This window comes from Bombus huntii, chromosome 9 (assembly GCF_024542735.1).
Source record: "Bombus huntii isolate Logan2020A chromosome 9, iyBomHunt1.1, whole genome shotgun sequence".
In the NCBI taxonomy this organism is placed as follows: domain Eukaryota; kingdom Metazoa; phylum Arthropoda; class Insecta; order Hymenoptera; family Apidae; genus Bombus; species Bombus huntii.
In genome coordinates this window covers 2,724,025-2,742,321 of record NC_066246.1, presented here as the reverse complement: position 1 = coordinate 2,742,321, position 18,297 = coordinate 2,724,025, and the positions used below count along the sequence as shown (strand labels likewise).

At 41.0% G+C, this 18,297-nt stretch overlaps 1 protein-coding gene across 3 annotated transcripts in view; it reads left to right on the top strand.

Moving 5' to 3' along the window:
* The window catches only part of LOC126869190 (single-minded homolog 2), a 31,095-nt gene extending 14,895 nt beyond the window's left edge, over window positions 1-16,200 (top strand). The window contains exons 1-9 of one of the 3 annotated variants that reach the window (XM_050625416.1): window positions 1,315-1,725; window positions 3,147-3,422; window positions 4,906-4,970; window positions 5,320-5,409; window positions 5,539-5,760; window positions 9,260-9,474; window positions 10,126-10,232; window positions 11,362-11,847; window positions 13,661-16,200. In XM_050625416.1, coding sequence (XP_050481373.1) covers window positions 1,509-1,725; window positions 3,147-3,422; window positions 4,906-4,970; window positions 5,320-5,409; window positions 5,539-5,760; window positions 9,260-9,474; window positions 10,126-10,232; window positions 11,362-11,847; window positions 13,661-14,379 — 2,397 coding nt within the window. In that variant the 5' untranslated portion in view covers window positions 1,315-1,508 and the 3' untranslated portion in view covers window positions 14,380-16,200. Of the gene's footprint in view, window positions 1-1,314; window positions 1,726-3,146; window positions 3,423-4,905; window positions 4,992-5,319; window positions 5,410-5,538; window positions 5,761-9,259; window positions 9,475-10,125; window positions 10,233-11,361; window positions 11,848-13,660 lie in introns of those variants that run through there. The other 2 variants (XM_050625415.1, XM_050625417.1) reach the window with 2 other exon arrangements.
* Window positions 16,201-18,297: the final 2,097 nt, after the last annotated feature.

Here is an 18,297-nt window from a genome sequence, read left to right as displayed (position 1 = left end):
GTCTCGTCTTAGTCCTGGAAAGGTGCGAGGATGACGACAGAAGGCGAGGAAGAAGCACATGTTTCGTATTAGATGTTTTCTACCTGTCGACCCGAGCCAAGGCGTATAGAAAGTATTTAACAGAGAATACCGAAGTAAGCTTGCGAGGCTAACGCCAGGAGACGAGAAACGTGTTTCCCTAAGGTCGTGGACATTGTGTTCCGGTAACGGCAGGTTCTTTCTTTTATGCGAAACATTTTGGCGACACATGTTTCCCATTTCGAAATGCACTTTGCTCTTGGCAAAAAGGTGCACAGCAAGGTGATTATATAGCCCAGTCATAAAACGAGGTTCTAACCTGTCACAGACTTTTTGTGGTTTTTGCCCCGGAAGAATTCGCACACGCGACGAGATCGTCGCGTCTCAAGCTTCGTCATAGGGCTGCGAACTCTTTCCGAACATCGTTTCAGAAAATTCTATTCTCGTTATTATTCGTTTCGACGCTGAGTCAACCGACAAACGATTCGTTCCTCTTACGCAACTGTATTGTACATTTTATCGCAAAATTTCCATCGTTTTTATACAAAATGCTGCAACGCAGTTCCGACGAAATTAGAAAGTGTCTACTCTAATAATCTCTCGTATAATTACCGTATAAAATGCAGGTGGTTGCACGTCGTTAAAAGAACGAACAGACAGGTAATAAATTCTGTTCGCCAATCGGAACGGTAGTTCCGACGATTACCCTTGTAATATTTCAATAGCTCGAACTTCCGACAGTTTTTTCTCCAGATTCACGAGTAATTGTGGGTAAAGTCGAGGCCAGCTACGGATGTCTCGCAGCAGGAACCCCGACAATGGAACAGTACCGCCACCAGCAATCGTCTTTGCTTTCGATTTTGTCACCCGTCACCTCGATATATATGACGGTCCAGCGCGGACCACTTGGGCTTTCTCCGACAATCTCTGCTGTTTTTCTCTCATTCGCCCTTCCGTTCCTTTCTCTTTCCCCTTTGTAGCTAGTCTACTCTCCTCTCGTTTCATCTTCCTATCTCGTCTCTCTCGCCTACAACGGAGAACCCAGACAGAGAAGTTTTCACGTGCGTGTACAGAGGGGTCTTTCGGCTGACCCTGCTCCAAGGGTGGAGCTTAAAATAAGGGTGGTACCTCACGGCTTACCTACCCCATCGAGAAACAGCATCGGGGATGAGATGAAAGCGAAGGAACAGCAGTAGGAGGAGAAATATGCCGACGGAGGGAAAGAGAAAAAGACGAAAGGCGACACGAGGTTTCCACAACTTTGTACGCTAGTCGTAATTTCAGTGCAAAGGACGTCGGTCGTGGTGCGTGTATCTCTTGTCGAGATTCATTCCATATGCATTTTCAAGGTCGTGATAGGAATCAAAATTTTCAAATTTCAGAGGATTCTCCCTCCGTTTTATCTCTGAATCTTTTTTTATTTTTATTTTCGTTCGGAGAAAGCGTATTAATGCGCATTAACGCGTGTTAATGCGTATTAATGCGTATTAATGCGTATTAATGATTATATATATGTGTATATATGTGTGTATATGTGTGCGCGTTCAAGTGTGTATGCGATTGAAAGAAAATGTTGGAACAAATTCGATGATATAGCCGAGAGTTTCGTGAAAATCGTCCGTGTCGTCCAGGACACGTGGTCAACTCGATGTTACGAGGAGCACGCGGAATCTTTCAAGTGTCCAAGTGTCACGAACGAATTCCTATGTAAGTGTTAATGTTAGAGAGTAAACGTATTTGATCGAGTTGCGCGCGTATAACGCGAACGTAGAAGATGGCGTCCACCGGCGAGTTTCATGGTCGTCGTGTTGTTTTAAAGAGCGATCCTTATGTCGATAGTTGGAGACGGAAAGAATCTCAGAAAGATATCGAAGTTTGTTCCAAAACATGTCAGTTTGAAAATCCTCGTCGATCTACTTTTTCTCGAAATAACTCTTTCAACGTTTGTTCGAGCTAGTTGGCGATCGTTGTGATCCTTTCGCGAGGACGTACAACGCGAAAAAAAGAAAAAATTGAATTTGTTTTATCGATTTCTTTCGATAATCGAATCACTTCCAGACGTATCTACTCGTCGTTAATTTTTCAGTGCGTCGTAGCGTCGTACTTGCTAGTTCCAATTATTGTTCTTAAGCTCGGTTCATTCAGGCTCTTTAAACTTACATACACGTTCATGAACCTATTCGTTCCACAATCACGACAAAGAAGAAAACTTTACGATGTTCTTTGTACCTATAGGGAATGAATGTTTTTTAACCGTTGATTCTAAGAATACAGGGACAAGTACAACCGATTCATTTCTACGCTGTTATGCGTGTTAACTCCTCTGTGGTACTTCTAGGTACTACGTTAATGCGTACCTCTAGTCTCGTCGAGTCCCCGCATTCTTTATTTTCCTTTCTCTCCGTCGTTTTACGAGTGAAACTAATTAAAACCGAGAATATCCGAATTCGTTTCGTCGAGTTTTCTCGCTAGATACAAAACGCTTTTACTCTACTACTAAACTACTTTTACACATTTCTTCGTCGTATTACTCTTTGTAGGAATCTTTCTTACGAAATAATCACCGAGAAATAATCGAAGAACGAAGATTCTCTTCGTAGAAATAAATGCGCAAGAAAGATACGAGGCTGTGTTCGGTGAAATTTTCCGTAGTCGGCGTATATTCTTATACACTTTACAAGCAAGATGTTGAGATCGAGTCGCGGAATTGGTGACTGAAACGACGGAGCAGGAAAAAAATGCATTATTCAAGCAAATTTCCATTCGTGAGAAGTCTCGGTAGATGGGTAGCTACGTCGTTAGATTGCTCTCTTGCCGGCGTTTTAATGACGGTTTGCTCCCTTTGCTTTCGGTTCTCATAACGAGCAGCTTCGGCGTCGTTATGGCATTCGGTGCTGTATCGTTGTTCGACGACGTCGATCGTGATATTAGCAACGTTACGTCCGTGAACTCTATCCTACAGTATCGCCATTTCTTTTTCATTCTCGCGTATTGTTTACGTACGTTACCTTTTCTTATAATTTTATAACTCTTGGCTTAATGCATTCCTTCGTTTCTTTCTTTCTCATCGCTTACTTAAATTTCGTATTTTATAATTGTAACCTTACCGCGATGTTTTTCTGTTTCAGACAACAATTCATCTTCAGACACTCTAGACCTCAGCTCGCACAATCACTATCCTCTGAACGGTAATTCTGTCCCTAGTACGTCCGGCCCGCAGGAAGTCGTAATGAAGGAGAAAAGCAAGAAGGCAGCGCGAATCCGCCGCGACAGGGAGAATCAAGAGTTTCTGGAGCTCGCAAAGCTATTGCCTGTACCAGCCGCCCTCACGGGCCAAATGGATAAGGCTAGTGTCATTCGATTGACGACTAGTTACTTGAAGATGCGAGCGTTGTTCCCAAACGGTACTACTCTAAAATATCATCCCATAAAACATAACATTTCCAACTAGAAGAGATGACTATGCAAGCAGAATTTCAAACTGCTAACCCATTCAGGACCGAGCAATATTTCTTCGCGTCTCTTAAAATCTTAGAATTTAGGCGAAGAAGATAGCAACGAGAAAGATATTAAGCGACTCCTTGGAATTCCTTCTCTCAGCTGCAACGTTGAAGAGAAAAATCTCGCGATATTGACTGATCGAAAAGAATCGTAAAAAAAAAAATCGGCCTTCAACGAGTTAATAAGTAGGAATCGAGAAAAATTCGGCAATCCCGTTCGAGGATGTTTAACGGGGTTCGCTTCGAAAATAGTCGGAGAAACAAATCGATTGGTAATTTGTCCGAGTGAATGGTTACGCGGGTTTGATACTACGCGCCGAGTAATAAACTTCACTTAGCGGTAAACGGATTGGAACGATATTCTTTGTTAATTCAGCCACCGGACACTTACGCGCAAAGGGCAAATAGTATCGGATGAGATGGATGTGATTGCGCACTTAATGCATTGTTAGTCCCCGCTGCTTTGTAAGCAAAGCATGGGGGCTGTTATAGTGTTACAATGGCTTCCCCCGTCTCACCCCCTGCCCTCGCGTTCTTACGACATCGATGAATTGAATTTCAAGTGGCTGCATCCCTCTAGAATACGGTCGCGTCTTTATTCTTCGAAAAAATGAAAGGAAAGGGAGAAGGAAGAGAGAAAAAAGAGACACGTCGCCCACTCTGTGACACTTCTAGGGTGTTCCTTTTTTCATTCGCGTGGAAAATTAGCCTGTGAACAGGTAAACGGGCGTGAAATACTTTCAAAAGGATAAATAAACTTGTTCTGTTTCGATCGTTCGTATCAAGAAATCGCCACACTGTGCGCGTGTTACGTCTAATCGTTACTGCGAAATTATTTAATCGTCAGCCAGTGAATTTTATCGATAATCGCTTACCTAAAAATTATTTCATCGAATAATCCGAACGAGATTGTCGACCAACGAGATAAATATCTGTGATATCAGGTCGCAGTACCGTGCCGCCGAGGTGGCAACGATCAAGCCATTTTCCGTGAAATTCCACGCGGCTGCAGAAACCGCCCCTGCAGCTGCAATTGTGGCAGCGCGCGCGTGAATGTAATTAATGCGCAGACACGAAATACTTGGCTATAGGCTTGCTTACACGTCGTGTATGAAACGTCGCTAGAAACATGTATATCGGGATGACGAGACCGACGCGTCTGTACGATGTGTGCCGCGTCCTTACGGAGAAAACCTCTTTTCTTAGTTGTTAGATGGCAACGATTAAGTTTTAAAACAATAACGAGCGAAAGAACCGAGCGTGAATTTCCCTTTATTCCCAAGCAATAGAAAAGCAAAAGGTATACTTTCAGCGACATTTAAATGTCGCCGTCGTTTAGGAAAATTAATTCAGCCGAAAGTTTGACGGCGGTGAAATGATTTTTCAGGGCTCGGAGAAGAATGGGGCGCTTCCCAGCCAGGCAACATATCCCTGCAAATCGCCCTCAAGGAGGTGACTAGTTATATTTTGCAAGTAAGCACTCATCGTTCTCTGTGTCGCGCCTTATAAATCGATCTAACGGTCTTGCATACGTTGTCAGACGTATAAACGTCAACGTTTAGCCTTTGGTAGTACCACAGACAGATGCTTCATTTTCTTGATTTTTATAATTTCATCTCCTATCGAATTGAACGAGATAAGGGCGCGACCAGGAGTTAAAAGCTGTTCTGTTCGATACGAAAGAGATCAGGCCGTAACGAGGCGTTGAAATCTAAATTCTAAAGACCAGAATATTCTTCTCCTTATTTTCTCGTCTCTGCGATCGTTGGATTACGTTTGAAAGGAGATTTCTTTATTTTAGGCCTTGGATGGTTTCGTGTTTGTGTTGGCGCCTGATGGAAAAATTATGTACATAAGCGAAACCGCTAGCGTGCATTTGGGAATGGCACAGGTCAGATATATACGTTTTATCTCCTTCTTATATCTATTTCGAATTATTCAATGCAAGTATTCTAAGCTTCTGTTAGGAAGATGAGAATTTCACGCAGAATCACCTGACGTGAAGTGTTAATGAGTTCAGGTGGAATTAACGGGTAACAGTATCTTTGAGTACATCTACCAGAACGATCACGCTGAAATGTTATCGGTCCTAAACCTACCACAGAGCCCGGCGGATCTCGCTGGTTTCACTTTTCCGCCTGCAAACTCCAGAGGCGAAATCGAACTAGAACGCGTCTTTATCCTCAGAATGAAGTGCAATTTGGCGAAGAGATGTGCGGGACTAGTCACGGAGGGATACAAGGTAACGTAATCAAAATTATGTAAAAATTCTTCGATTCGCGTCTTTCCGACGTTCAGAAAATTGCCCGTCTTTCACAAATTTTGTAAACCTAAAATAATTAAACGAGAATTTTTCAAATTTTCGCTTACACCGCTATAACCTTCAGGCCACTACTCTGTATTTTCGTATGTATATACCATTCATTTTGATACTCTGGTCATTGGTTGACTTTTAGCGTTACGAATAACGATAATATAATTACAACGATACACGTATTTTAAGAAGATGGATTTTGCGTTAGAACTACGAGAAATTTCCTGAAATAATTCGAGAGTTAACGATTATCTTGCGAGACGAAAGTACGCGATTATCGGTTTATTGGGTTTCGTAAATCGCGCAATATTCGCAGCAAACAAACCGCGAGACAAGGCGGCGAGGAGAAGGCGTTCAACGATTAGCATAACGCCTAGGCTGCTTGCACAGGAAATCATAAAACGAATAAAAATTCAAATGCTAAATAAGAGATAAGAAGTGGCGAGCTAAGTAGGGACGGTATTGTCCTGGTCACGCGCCAGTCGAAAAGAAAACGGCCACCAGGTAGAAGGCTGCTTAAACTGCATCCGTTCCTTTCGTGCAATAAAAACACCGGCTACGTGAACGTGTTTCATATATCCGGAATAATCGAAATTTACGAAGATCAATCTCCGTGGCCGTGGTTCCTTTGTGGAACAATTTTATTTCAGTCGATTCCATTTCGTTCTCGATTCGTTTCGATTTCAGCTTTCCAGATAATTTTTCTATATTTCGAACGTGTCTTTCCATCCGTTTGCTTTCGCTAGCGTGTTTTCTCTGATAGAAAAATCAGAAAATTGTTGACGTATTTACAAAATTTTCTTTTATTTCATCAAGAATTAATTACGCGAATTAATAACTTCGAAGTGTCGTTTATAACGCTGTAAAATCGGTAGAATATAAATCTAAATCGTCTACTAAATAATATCTTACGAGATTAAATATACGATATACGTGTTTCGTTTAGACATCAACAGTTTCCATTAACACGGCTAGTCTTTTCATCAGTCAACAAGAATCTTCTTTACGTGATTCGTGAATTAAGAAATTTAAGAAACACGACGACAACGAGTTTCTGAAACGACAATGTAATTTTGCTGGATTTGAAAATTATGAACATTCTGTTAATGCAAATTAAAGATCGATTTCATTCTATGCTAAATAAAATCATTACAGGTCCATTAATTTTATGATTAAATCACGCTCTATCAAAGATAATCGATCGTCCTAATAATTTTACACGTATAATTATTTACCGTATTCTTTCGAATATTCTCGAATCTCGCTCAAGCTACCAATTATATTAAAGCGAATATCTGAAATCCACTTTTCGAGGCTGGGATCGATGTTCCGAACACGGCGCGCATCGTTATTCATGGATTACCCAAATTACTTTCATCGATCCGATTAAATCAGTCTCCCTGGTGCGGTCCAGATTTCGTCGACAATTGCTCGCCACGATTTACGATCATTAATACCACAAACGATTTACCGAAAATCAGGATATCCACCCCAATACTTTCACGGATGATCCACGTTGGTTTTACCAAATGTTCCACATATGTTCGGGCAATAACCATCGTTTCATTTATCCTTTGTAAAGGGTAAGCACAGAGAAAGGGACCTGCAACACTTTGCACTTGCCGTGGCGAAGGAGACTGCCCTCGAAGAGGAAAATGTTTGGCAAATAGTCGTTCAAGCCTGTAGCGCTATGATGACCGTGGCTCTCGACGAAATCGCACACAGAAAAGACCCCAATAGGCGTTGAGCAAAGTCATGAATGCAACCCCTGTAAGCTGTTAAAGGCGAGTTCGCCGAAGGGGTTTACATGGGACGAAGGTGGCTTTTTGTATGGCACTTAGACACACAAAGACCAAACCTATTGTTGGCCGGATTTTGCGTAGGCGCGAGTAGGCGCTTCGTCTGATTTTCAGTGAATTAGATCGACGATTGCGCAAACGAGTCAAAGGGTCGCGATCTTCGGCGATCACGAACCTTGCACTTTTTTTTTTATAATGTTTAACTGGTTTTAAGAAATTTCTATATAGGTAAATTGTGGTAAAGAAGCAAAAAGAAAGAATATGTCACTCTGAAATAGTTGGAAAAAGAACAACTTGTTAGATTCGTAAATACAAGTTTCTCGAAGATATGATAAGTGAGAAATTTATGAAATTTCATAAACGATCGTTTCTAATGTATTCGATAGGGTTCAGAAATATACATCGTATAACTTAATTTTTAAATAACCAAAGTTGGAATTTTAAACGAAAGAAAAATCACTTTGGCAGCGAGGAATCATCTATTGCGTAATCGTTTTCGTGAAACGCGAATTAGAATTTCATTGATTCTAAATTTTATCGAGTTAAACTTAATCGAATCGTTCGGGAGCCACGACGAGAAGATTGCGGAGATGATGTTAGGAATATTATTTTTTACATCGTCCGTGGAATTTATGGAATTTATGGAATTCCATTTTGGGTAAATGGAAGCAAATCATTTGTTCATCGAGTATCAAACTGTTATGTCACTGTATAAAGAAATTAAAGAGTTTGTCTTCTGAGACTCGATTTAGCTCAATTTATTACTGGATGATACTGTACCTATTAAAAAATCGATTCTTCAGCGCGTCACTCGAGCTCGTTTCCACAGACGGAATCGAGCGAGTCCGCACCCCGTTACGAATTATGTATTTCGTTTCTTGCCGGTTTCACCCTCGTGTTCCCGTACTCGCACGCTCGGGCCCGCGCCGATGCATCGCGAAATTGCATATGAGAGAAGCGAGAATGCAACGCGGGCATACGGAACAAGCCTATTTGCTTTACAAATCCGCCATCTACTCGAGACACAGGCGACGTTGAACGAGGCTTTTTTTCCGTTTCATCGGCCATTTAATTAAGCAGGAATTGTTAATTTACCCCCGGAAGCGGCGTTGTTCCACGCGAAAATCCGCACTTCAACCCCCCCGATGAACTCGCTCGAGTGTCGCACTTACGTCCTGTCGGAACCGCTGTATAACATTAAGAATAATCACGTGCACATGTGTAAATAACTACAAGTCCTCCATGTCGAGTATATCGCCCTTAATTGCGATCTTTCGTTTGAATATTCTCCCTTTCCTACCTTTAAACTGTGGCCCTGCAGTTGATCGAAAGTTAATTACGAAATTCCTCCGCGAGAAGTTAATTAGACCCGGCCTAAGCAAGTTGGGCCAATTTTTAATTTCTCTGAAAAACTTTCCAACCTTTCGTTTTAAAAACTAATTGTATAATTGAAGCGATATAAGCGTCGGTAGGTGTCGCAAAATTTTTGCACATTTTCATGCAAATCCAGTAAATTTGAATCTCAGGAAAGACTAGAATCGAAATAAAAGAAGGAGATAGTAAGTCTTAACCAAAAAGTGTTCGCGAACGATATTTCTCTACATAAATGAATTTATTACTTGTTACAGGTGATTCATTGTTCCGGCTACCTAAGGTGTATCGTAGAAGGACCGGTAGGCTCGGAATACGAAGACGGTGCAGGTCGACACTGTATTCGAAAAGTCGGTCTACTAGCGGTGGGTCATTCTCTACCGGGACGTTGTCTAACAGAAGTGAAACTATATCAGAACATGTTCATGTTTCGTGCGTCGTTGGACTTGAAGTTGATCTTCGTGGACGCGAAGTAAGGAAGAAAATCAATCGTGTCAGACATTATTTCGGTGAATCACTTTTATTTGTCTGGTGGCTCGATCGAATTCGACCAGCGGGAGAAGAAAAAAAAGGGGGGGGGGGGAGAAACTCGACGAAACAACGAGCCAGATTATTTCTGTCGCAGTAATTACGGTACGGTGTTAAGTTGCGTCGTCGATATTTCGACGCCGGGGGAGAGAAGGGTCCTGCTCGGCGGCCATTAAAATCAGTTTCGTGTTACCACGGTCTCGCTAGATATTTTTTCCCTTCCTTCCACTTTTTTTTATTCTTCCTATTTTTTCTTTTTTTTTTTTTTTTTTTTATTCGCGTCAAATAAATATCCCGCGCAGACAAGGCTATATCATACACGTATACGCGTTTCAGTCGCGTGTACACGTTGGGAAATGAACACGTGACGGAGTATAAATACGGGGTAGGGCGATGGAACGCGGGATGAAATTTTATATCGCGCCCGGAAAATCGATCTCCATGGATGACGACGGTTATGTAAACCTCGAATTCGACTGGACTTTGGCAAATCCCGGCAAAAATAAATATATTCCTCTCTGAAATATTTGTAGCCAAAGGAAGACAGTATAGCGGATATTGTAAGGTGTTTTCATCTTTCTTCTTGCTGTTGCAGTGTATCGCAACTGACTGGCTATGATCCACCGGATCTGATCGAGAAGACGCTGTATCATTACGTGCATGGTTGCGACATGATGCAACTGAGGCACGCTCATGGAACCTGTAAGTATCTCAAACAATTTCTATCTTTTCATTCTCTAATTTCATCTTCAAAGGCAGTAACCTATACTCGAATTGCAAGTAAACGCTGAAATTTTCAGACTATTTTTACACGTTTGATATTCTTACTTGAAACGTAACTTGTCTTAAAACTTGCACGATATTAATATCTATATCGGATGTTTATACGAAACACGAACAAATATTCCAAGTCCTATAGAATTACTGTTGAAAACGTTATAGACAAAGATGTTAAAAACTGATACGATAGATATACCGTAACAACTGTAACTATGAACGAGGCGAATAGTAAATAGGTGTCGATCGAAATAGGCCTTATTTCTCCTGACGCGTGTGTATTCGAAAGCGGTGTCAGAGGCGTCGGCGTGGTATCAGAGTGCTCGAAGAGGCTCTCGCAAGGCCAAAAGCAGCTGACGCTGCTTAACTCGGCGACGCCCTCGCTGACGAAATATCCTTTGATCTTTCTTAGCTCCCATCCTCCGCGAGTCGACTTTTCAGACGAAGCATCGCAGTATAACAGCATTTCCCTTTTTCCTCCTCCTCTTTCTTTGTCCCGTCTTGTGTGGCGCGCCAACACCTTAAAGTCTAAGTATATGCATACGTATTACATACACGGTGTACATTATTGATTGAACAATGCTGCTATGGCGCTATGAGCAGAGTAGAAAAGAGAGGCTGGCCCGATGTGTATACGTGTCTAGATGTCTACGTGTGTGTATATGTGTGCGCGCGCGCGTCTGTGTGTATTTGTGTGTGCGTGAACGTCAGCGCGAGGGTGAACGAGAAGGAAGAGAGGGGATAGAGGGGGCAAAGGGTGGTAGAAGAGGGCAAGAGAGGAGGAGGCTGTTACTGCTATCACTGTTTGAACAGACTCGCAGTTTCACGAGCGCAACTCGAAGGGAGCCTGACATAATGCCACTAATGTCTGCGCCTGCGGATTGTACGATCGACGTTACGCTCGAAAATTTCCTTTCATCGATTCACGAAACAGCCTTTTCTAAAATATTCGACTATAAAAATGATTTCCGTCCGTTGAGTGGTCGATCGACCAAGAAATTGTCGAGATAACGATAAATCCAACGTGTTTTATTCTCCTTCTTTCTGTTCACAGTACTGTACAAGGGCCAAGTGATAACCAAGTACTACAGGTTTCTGACGAAATCAGGAGGATGGGTCTGGATGCAGTCGTACGTCACGATAGTGCACAATTCCCGAAGCTCCCGACCTCATTGTATCGTGTCGGTCAACTACGTGTTGACGAAACCAGAGAACACGGACCTGTTGTTGAATTGCGAGCAAAAGTCCTACTGCTCCAACTCGAGCAATCCTCCCAACACCCCTCTGTCGACACAGACCACCAGCGGAAGCATCAACGAGCTGGACAATCACAGCCCCCGTTCACCGGCATATCGAACCAGATCAAAGGAATCGCCTGATAACGATTACGCAAATGGTGCCACTTATCCTAGACCCGAGTACGTTGACCTGACGAATCACAATCATTATCTGTCGCCGTCTTATCAGCCGCAAAACGTGAACAGCAGCTCTCACGAAGACAATCTAAAATACAACTCCGACTGGTTTTACCAATATGGAGGTAAGGATGCTCTGAAGCAAAACTTTTAAATAGATATAAAGCTTTACGATCTAACATCGTTGTTATTGTCGTTATCATTATGTTTACGGACTGTAGTTTGTTAGAATATGAGAAGCATTTATCTCGAGAGAACAGAAAGTAAACTATGCCTGTAGGTGTATCTGACGATGAAGCTGAAGTACAGGAAAAGTTGATTTCTTCGCAATGAAAATTAACCTTTGTAACAAACCGTATTGTACTTAAACAATTTTGTTGGCCATAAAGAGCGCGAGCTCTCCTGCTTAAAAAGAAGACGGGATCTAATAGAAAGCCGAGGTATCCGCAATTCGAATTGCGTTGCAATTTCGGGGCTATTTACGATGTCGTTAAGCATCTTACGAGTAAAAAGTAAATCGACCATTAACGTCGACGTTCGAACGTCACAAGGTTTAAACGGTTTAAGATCAGAGAAACCGAAGTCGATACTAGGACTGAGTAGTACGAGATCCACGTTTCAAGTTAAAATTTGACGAAATCCGAAGAGAAAACTAAATCTATAAAATATTACCACAAAAGTTAAGTAAAAAGTCTAGTTGAAATGAACCGATGAAATTAAGCTGTTTACATAACGAAAAAGCTTATCTATGTAGCGAAAAAAGAGGGAAGTATGTGTACACAAGATCATTAACCGAATCACTATACCAAGAGATGCTTGATAAATTGCAATGGCCAATTAGAAATAGGTAAATGCACGGCGAAAAGGAAAAGAATCTTCGACCGATCTAGCGTGCGCTGCATATAAATTCAAGTCACTGGCTGCAGCAAAAATACCGAACACTGGATCTCTACAAAAAACAAATGAACAATGACTTACGAACAGCTATCAACATATGACCCATGCGAAAATCGCTTGTAGTCGAGTTTCCATCGAATCTATGGATATTATAATTGTGCAAGTCAAACTCTGAGTTGGCAATACCTTCGCATAACCAAGTTTCAACAAGTACAATTATCATATATGACTCTGACGAAGAAGCCTCAACGTGTTAAGTTTAGATCTTAAACCTCTACTTGAAATGCTGAAAATTTCCGACTTTATTTAAGTTTGCCATCGGCAATAATGTTCAAGATCATTCTCTCGTGAATCTCAGGCGGATAAAATGCTTTCTAACTTCTAACTGAAGATTTCACGAAAACCGTTCAGGAGCTGAACGTTGCTGAGATCCAGCGAGAGAAAGAGAGAGAGAGAGAGGGAGAATTTGAATCGACAGGCGATTTGCAATCTAAAAATTGATCATCGTGCTACCGGTGACCAGTCCTGGCAACTATAACGAGACGCACTGCCACAAGAAACCCAAGTCACTGAATCAACACTTTTGTAATACATCCCTTACAAATGATCATAGTATCCAAGCGTATCCAAGATGCAGTAATATAACAGATATAATATAACATAATATAATACAATAAGTAGAAGTAAGTAGAGAAACATAAAAACTAAAAAAATATCGCAGACGATACGTAAAACGGTCGACTGACACTATACCGGCTCGAATCGAAAGACAATACAAAAATACGACTGACACTTTCGGCGAATGATCGAAAACTTGTTATATATATAATTAAAATATAGTAGATCTCCGTTTGTATGAACTCGATTTATTTGAAAGGAATTTTAATCAGTGGCTGGTTAAACGAACTATGTATTCTATTACATCAACTCCAATTACATGTCTGCAATTATAAACTATTTGTCCCCCGACAAATTCATATAAACGAAATTCTATTACGAGGTATTGAATTTCAAATGAAAAGTGAACAATTTTTCTTTCAGATATGCATCAAGACCCACTAGCTTCGGTATCGCAGCAACAAGAAGCGCAACATCCTCACCCTATGCATCACGCAAACTCCCCGTCGAACCTGCAGCAACACAGTCCCCAAACCGCTCAACAGAAACACCAGCACTCCCCTCATCTACTAGATCATTCGACGCCTCCATCAAACCTGCCACAACCGCAGCCACAACCACAGACACAAGCTCAACAGCAGCAAGCACCACCGCAGCAGCAGCAACAACACAGTCCCCAAAGTAGCCAACAGAACAGACCTTACTCCACCTCGTCGAGTTCCTGTTGCAGCACAGACGCCATGGATACTCATTTACCGAATGCTCTGAGCGTATACTCCGTACCGCACAGTTATCATCCTTACTATCATCACTATATGCCTGACTCGGCGCCATCTAATTTAAACGAAGTCGGTGGCGTGATCATGCACCCTAATTGCAGTCTCAACAACGAGACTCACAATGCAACCGCGAGTACCAGTGCTTCCAGCAACGTTCAACATTACGAATCTTCGTACCAACCCCATTTGAGTCACTATAATACTAACAATAATCCCGCGAAGCATTCCTATCATCATCAAGAAGCAACGCCAGCCAGTTACACCAGTGTGATCGTAGACTCGCAGCAATATAGTCCAAGCTCAGTGCAAGACCTGATTCACTATCAGCATCATTACGAAGCACATCATCAGTTCGTTCACTGACACGAACTAGACGCGGCTTGCGCATAGCACGTCGATACCAACTGTAACAACGAGTCGTGCTATTGTGATACGTTCTCTGGTGGGACAAACAACGATTTCCTGCAAGAACGCTCGAATATCGATAATTCGAGGATAATGGTGAACGATGAACGCGAACAGATTGTTCAATGGAAGGCTAAGATTTGGTGCGTTCGACCATCGGAAATATGGAAGATTATTTCGGGCGGAGGATACAGTGAAAAATCGTGAAAAACTCCAAGTGAAATCAGCATGTCGAGTGAATCACGAGGAAAAATATATTAGAAATATTGGGAATATTAAAAATGTCGCTGAATATACTGCCGAATTTGCGTAAGACTCTAACGAGAATAGCTGTACAGTTGATATATTTAAGAAGATGATAATCGTTTAAGGATTTGCGATCCCGGAGGTTTACTATATCGTATTGTAGCATATTGAGTGACGATCTGTTGTGAAATTCGCTGGTCATTAGGTCTGTTATACTTTATTCACATATCACTTAAGCTTCTTGTTTGAAGAATATGCACCTTGTGGCAATTACGTTGAATAATTGCTTCGAGATTAATATAAGTTAAGCTTCGGATATTCTATAGCGTGTGGTTACGTTCGTGTGGCAAATGCGATTTTCATTTTGTAAGAATTGTAAGAACACCTCTTAACATATTCATCTCTTTCTCTTCCATCACTTAAGCGTTTATTTAGACGTAAACCAATCTAATCGTTTGATCGCTAATGACGTTCGTCAACATTAGCTAAGATAACGATTTCGATCGTGTATTTAACGAAGATTTCGATTCAAATGCTAATGAGACTTTTAATCGAACGGATTTATCGTAGAAAAAGCAGACGGATTTGAATCGACGATTCGAGAAAATGTTCGTATCAGACAAATTCGAGATAACATTAACGGTCGAAAAAATTCAATCTAAGATGAAATTAAAATAACGGAAAAAGAAAAGAATTTCTGCGAATTACACGCTGGACGTGAACAGCTAAAATTCTTCTCAAACTCGAGATGCCTGAGGTGGGAAATAACGCGATCGTGTCTATGATGGACGAGTGATTTTATACGATTTAATTGCACGAAATGTTCTGTAAAAGTACTAACCCTAGCATTTATTCGCCAATAAGAAATTACAAGCGTGTAACTGTACATAAGGTGAAATGTGAGGAGATCGGAGGAGATCCGAACGAATAGCGCGAGATACATACTTAATTTGTAGACATGTACATTACATAGTCGTTCATAGCTGGTCGAAACTCTTATATATAAATACAGTAGATATCTCTTAGGTAGACCCGAAGACTGACCGGTGTTTGTACCAACCGACCAAAGAAACACACCCTCCTTCGTATTAGAAGAGAAAACAAAGGTACAAATATCACCGTTGTTATATCTTAAACCGCATTTATTTAAATATCGCGCGCATCTCCAAAACCCAATACTTAATAAATATGACCATAGAGTATTCTGGCGATCCCAGTTACGTCTTAATCATCGAAGTATTTTATTATCGAACTTCCATACTATAATAACCTTAGGAGTTGCTCGAGGCCGCCACGTTAGCACCACGAGACTAAATCACATGTATAATACACGTGTACACATTGCCAATTGCGAGCTACTATTATTTATAATCGATGTAAATTAAAGAATCGAAGGTACTGTTTGGTAGTTGGGGTGATGATCACCGCGTTGTACGATACGTTACTATTGTAACCGTTGTAAATATTGTAAAAGTGATAGCGCGCGCGCTGCATACCTATTGCGAGAAAAATATAATCGATATTTTCCTCTGATGATCTATCTTATTGCTGTTCTTTTTCTCTTATTTTCTTTTCGTACATAGATCCTCCTCTTTCAATCGATATATTTGTATTTAAATCTGCGTTTAAATCTATTTCAACGAATAAAAACTTCAAATTTTGTTCTCTCTCGTCACGATTGGAATTATTGTATCTCGAAGGTAACGAGCAATTGAAATAAATCAATAAACGAATCGAGCTATTCTTGAAGCGAATTATTCGATGTTAGTAAGATGATAGAAGTGTTCCTGTTTTTCTTTTTTTCAATTGATTAAAAACACTTTATCGAATGCATTGAATAAATTCATTACACGAAACTATTGGAATAAATCTTCGTTTTTTCGGATTATTTGATATTTTATCGATGACGAAGTTTCCCCTTTACCGTGGGAATTTCCCATGATGCTCAATCCTGTTCCCTAAAGTATCCGTGAAAGACAAATAACATAATGGACATGGTGACATGTTTCTCCTTTTCACTGAATTTCCAAAAATTAAGCCGAAACACGTGGACACCCCATGGATATCCCATGAAATATCTTAAACAAATGATTCGTATTCATCTTGGATTCAAGATTATAATTCTTCTTCTTCTTCCATTTATAATTCAGGATTAAAAGATATTTCCCGACGTTTAGAAAAAAGGGATTATGTATCCCAATGGTAATTTTCAAAATACAAAAAGATAAAACTATAAGATTACTAAAAAGAAAAACAAATAAAGACGGTATTAAGAGAGAGCGACGAAAGCTAATATTAAATTGTAAAAACTGCGACAATAAAAATGTGAAACTATAAAAGAAAGTCTTTAAAAAGACGTACGAAGAACGTTGCGAGAATTTGTTCACCAAAGTTAAATATTTTATAATTTTATACAATTTTTTATGAAATCCTACAATTTATACCATCGAGGAAAACTCGGCATTCTGAAGAGGTCGTTGATTATCCCACGACAAAGGCGAAGGATCGGCTGGCAGCATCCGTTCCCGGATCCCCCCGAATGAAATAGAAGAAAACAACGATCCTGTTTTTCTCCGGCGTTCGCCCGATTGTCACTACACCGGCACGAACAATAAATTAATTGTGCCGTGTACGATTCTTGGGTTAGCTTTCGGTGGTCGCGTGCTTGTCTGCATGGGGTCGCTCATGAAGGGAGGCACGTGCCTCTTTATAATCGCCGTCAGTCTCGGCTCCGCTATTAGAGTCTAAAAAGACAGGTTTCACGGGAGGAGTCACTAATTTTTCTATTCGAGAACAGAATCACACTGTGTTCGTGCGATTCGAAAGTCGACTTGGCACTGTGAGAACCGGAGAAATTAAGAAATCTCTTTTGAAGCGTATTCGAAACTTCAATTCTGTAAGGACCGTGGATATAAAAAATTTCAAGCAAAATATCGAGAAATTTATCCTCGCCCGAAGGAAGCATCAACAAATTAAACAATTAATCAACTAATAATATTACGTTTCTAATAAAATTACAATTAACTTGGAAGAATCCAATGACGAAACCTCACACTGTCGATTTACGCCACTTTCGACAACTCTAAATCTACACATATTGGAACAGCTGCTGATACTTGATATAAATTGAATACTTTTCTCCGTTCTTAAATACCAATTATTTTGTTACGAATCTACGTATCGATCGAAACGTAACATCCATTGCATGTCACGTGGATCGTAGATCCAAAAAGAACAACAGGATTAACCAAAGTAAAACTTGTTAGTCTTTTCCAACGAATGTAACGAGTAGGTATCGCGATACTTAGAAACATCGATGCATCTCGTAACCAAGTGATTGCTTCCCAGATATCAATCAACAACCTGCACGTCATCGTACGTTACACGAAATCCACCCTTCCATGAAAATGATCGTATCGGGTGTTCGAGCAGGTCGGGTGAGCGATCGGTGGCATTTACACGATTCTGGTTCGACATGCGTGGACAGGTCCATGAATATACATCAGCCGTGAGATTGGTGTAACAAGGACACAATGATTAAGGGTGTTCGCGTTTACAAGGGCCGCTATTATCGAACGTGTGCGATTGGAACGACGATCGCACCGAAGGAGGGCGAGCCGCGTGCGCCTC